Source organism: Chaetura pelagica, unplaced genomic scaffold (genome assembly GCF_000747805.2).
Source record: "Chaetura pelagica isolate M959 unplaced genomic scaffold, ChaPel_1.0 scaffold721, whole genome shotgun sequence".
NCBI classification, from domain to species: domain Eukaryota; kingdom Metazoa; phylum Chordata; class Aves; order Apodiformes; family Apodidae; genus Chaetura; species Chaetura pelagica.
The window spans coordinates 1-1448 of record NW_009952072.1 but is presented as its reverse complement, the minus strand read 5'-3'; the positions used below and the strand labels follow the sequence as shown (position 1 = coordinate 1448).

General features: G+C 49.1%; 1 protein-coding gene across 1 annotated transcript in view; it reads left to right on the top strand.

The window, feature by feature from the left end:
- The window catches only part of LOC104395830 (zinc finger protein 271-like), a 17081-nt gene extending 16043 nt beyond the window's left edge, over window positions 1–1038 (top strand). Inside the window, exon 2 of the mRNA XM_010005578.1 lies at window positions 446–1038. Coding sequence (XP_010003880.1) covers window positions 446–1038 — 593 coding nt within the window. The remainder of the gene's footprint in view (window positions 1–445) is intronic.
- The last annotated feature ends 410 nt before the right edge of the window (window positions 1039–1448 follow it).

Here is a 1448-nt window from a genome sequence, read left to right as displayed (position 1 = left end):
TCCCTGTTGGAGCCACCTCGTGTCTGGTCCCACGTGACACCCGTCCCCGACTGTGGGAAAACTTTTAAATTCAGATCAACTTTAAGCCGGCACCACTGAATCCACAGAGAGGAGAGACCCTTCAGGTGTGTGGAGTGTGGGAAGAGCTTTGCCGACCATTCCACATTAAGTCAACACTGTCAGCTCCACATGGCTGAGAAGCCCTACAAGTGCCTTGAGTGCGGGAAGAGCTTTGGTAGGAGCAGCCATTGGATGTGTCACCAACATGTCCACACTGGTGAAAAACCCTATGTGTGTCCCACATGCAGGAAGGAGTTTGGGAGTAGCTCAAACCTCAGCGCTCACCTGCGGGTCCACACAGGGAAACGTCCCTACACATGTCCCGACTGTGGGAAGAGATTTACATGGCGTTGTCGTCTGATCAGCCACCAACGCATCCACACAGGAGAGAAGCCCTACAAGTCTCCTGACTGTGGGAAGAGATTTGTCAGGATCTCTGTGATCATCAACCATCAACGCATCAACAGAGGTGAGAAACCCTACACGTGTCCTGACTGCGGGAAGAGCTTTGCCTGGAGCTCTGTGCTCATCAGGCATCAACGCATCCACACGGGAGAGAAGCCCTACAGGTGTCCCGACTGCGGGAAGAGCTTTTCCTGGAGCTCTGTGCTCATCAGGCATCAACGCATCCACACAGGTGAAAAACCCTACGTGTGTCCTGACTGCGGGAAGAGATTTTCCCAGAGGTCTGTGCTCATCAAACATCAACGCATCCACAGAGGTGAGAAACCCTACACGTGTCCTGACTGCAGGAAGAGCTTTGCTAGAAGGCATTATCTGATCAGCCATCAACGCATCCACACGGGAGAGAAGCCCTACAAGTGTCCTGACTGCGGGAAGAGCTTTGCCTGGAGCTCTGGGCTCACCAGGCATCAACGCATCCACACAGGTGAGAACCTCTACACGTTTCCTGACTGTGGGAAGAGCTTTGCCACAAAATCTCGTCTGATGAAGCATCAATGCATCCACATTGGATAGAAATGTGTCAAAAAATGGCAGAAGAGCAGCTGCACCTCGTGGAAACATCAACGGGTCCATATGGGTGAATGACCCTTTAGCTGCTCCCAGTGTGAGAAGGGGCTTTACCAGAGAGCAGATCTCATCCGTCATGGCCAGATGCACCTCAGGGATCACTAAGACTGAAGGGGCATGGTCAAGGTCACTGTATTTCCAAAATGAGATGAAAATAAATCTTTATCATGGTGACCTAAGTCTAGTGTCACTCTCACACACACACAGAGTTCAAAGCGTTTTGCCTTTCGTGGTGAGATGCCAATTAAGGAGCAATTTTATTTATTTTTATTTAAATAATTTTATTTATTTTAATATTTTAATATAATTTTATTTGATTAAATTACCATGGGTAAGTGCCAGGGTGGTCATTGTCC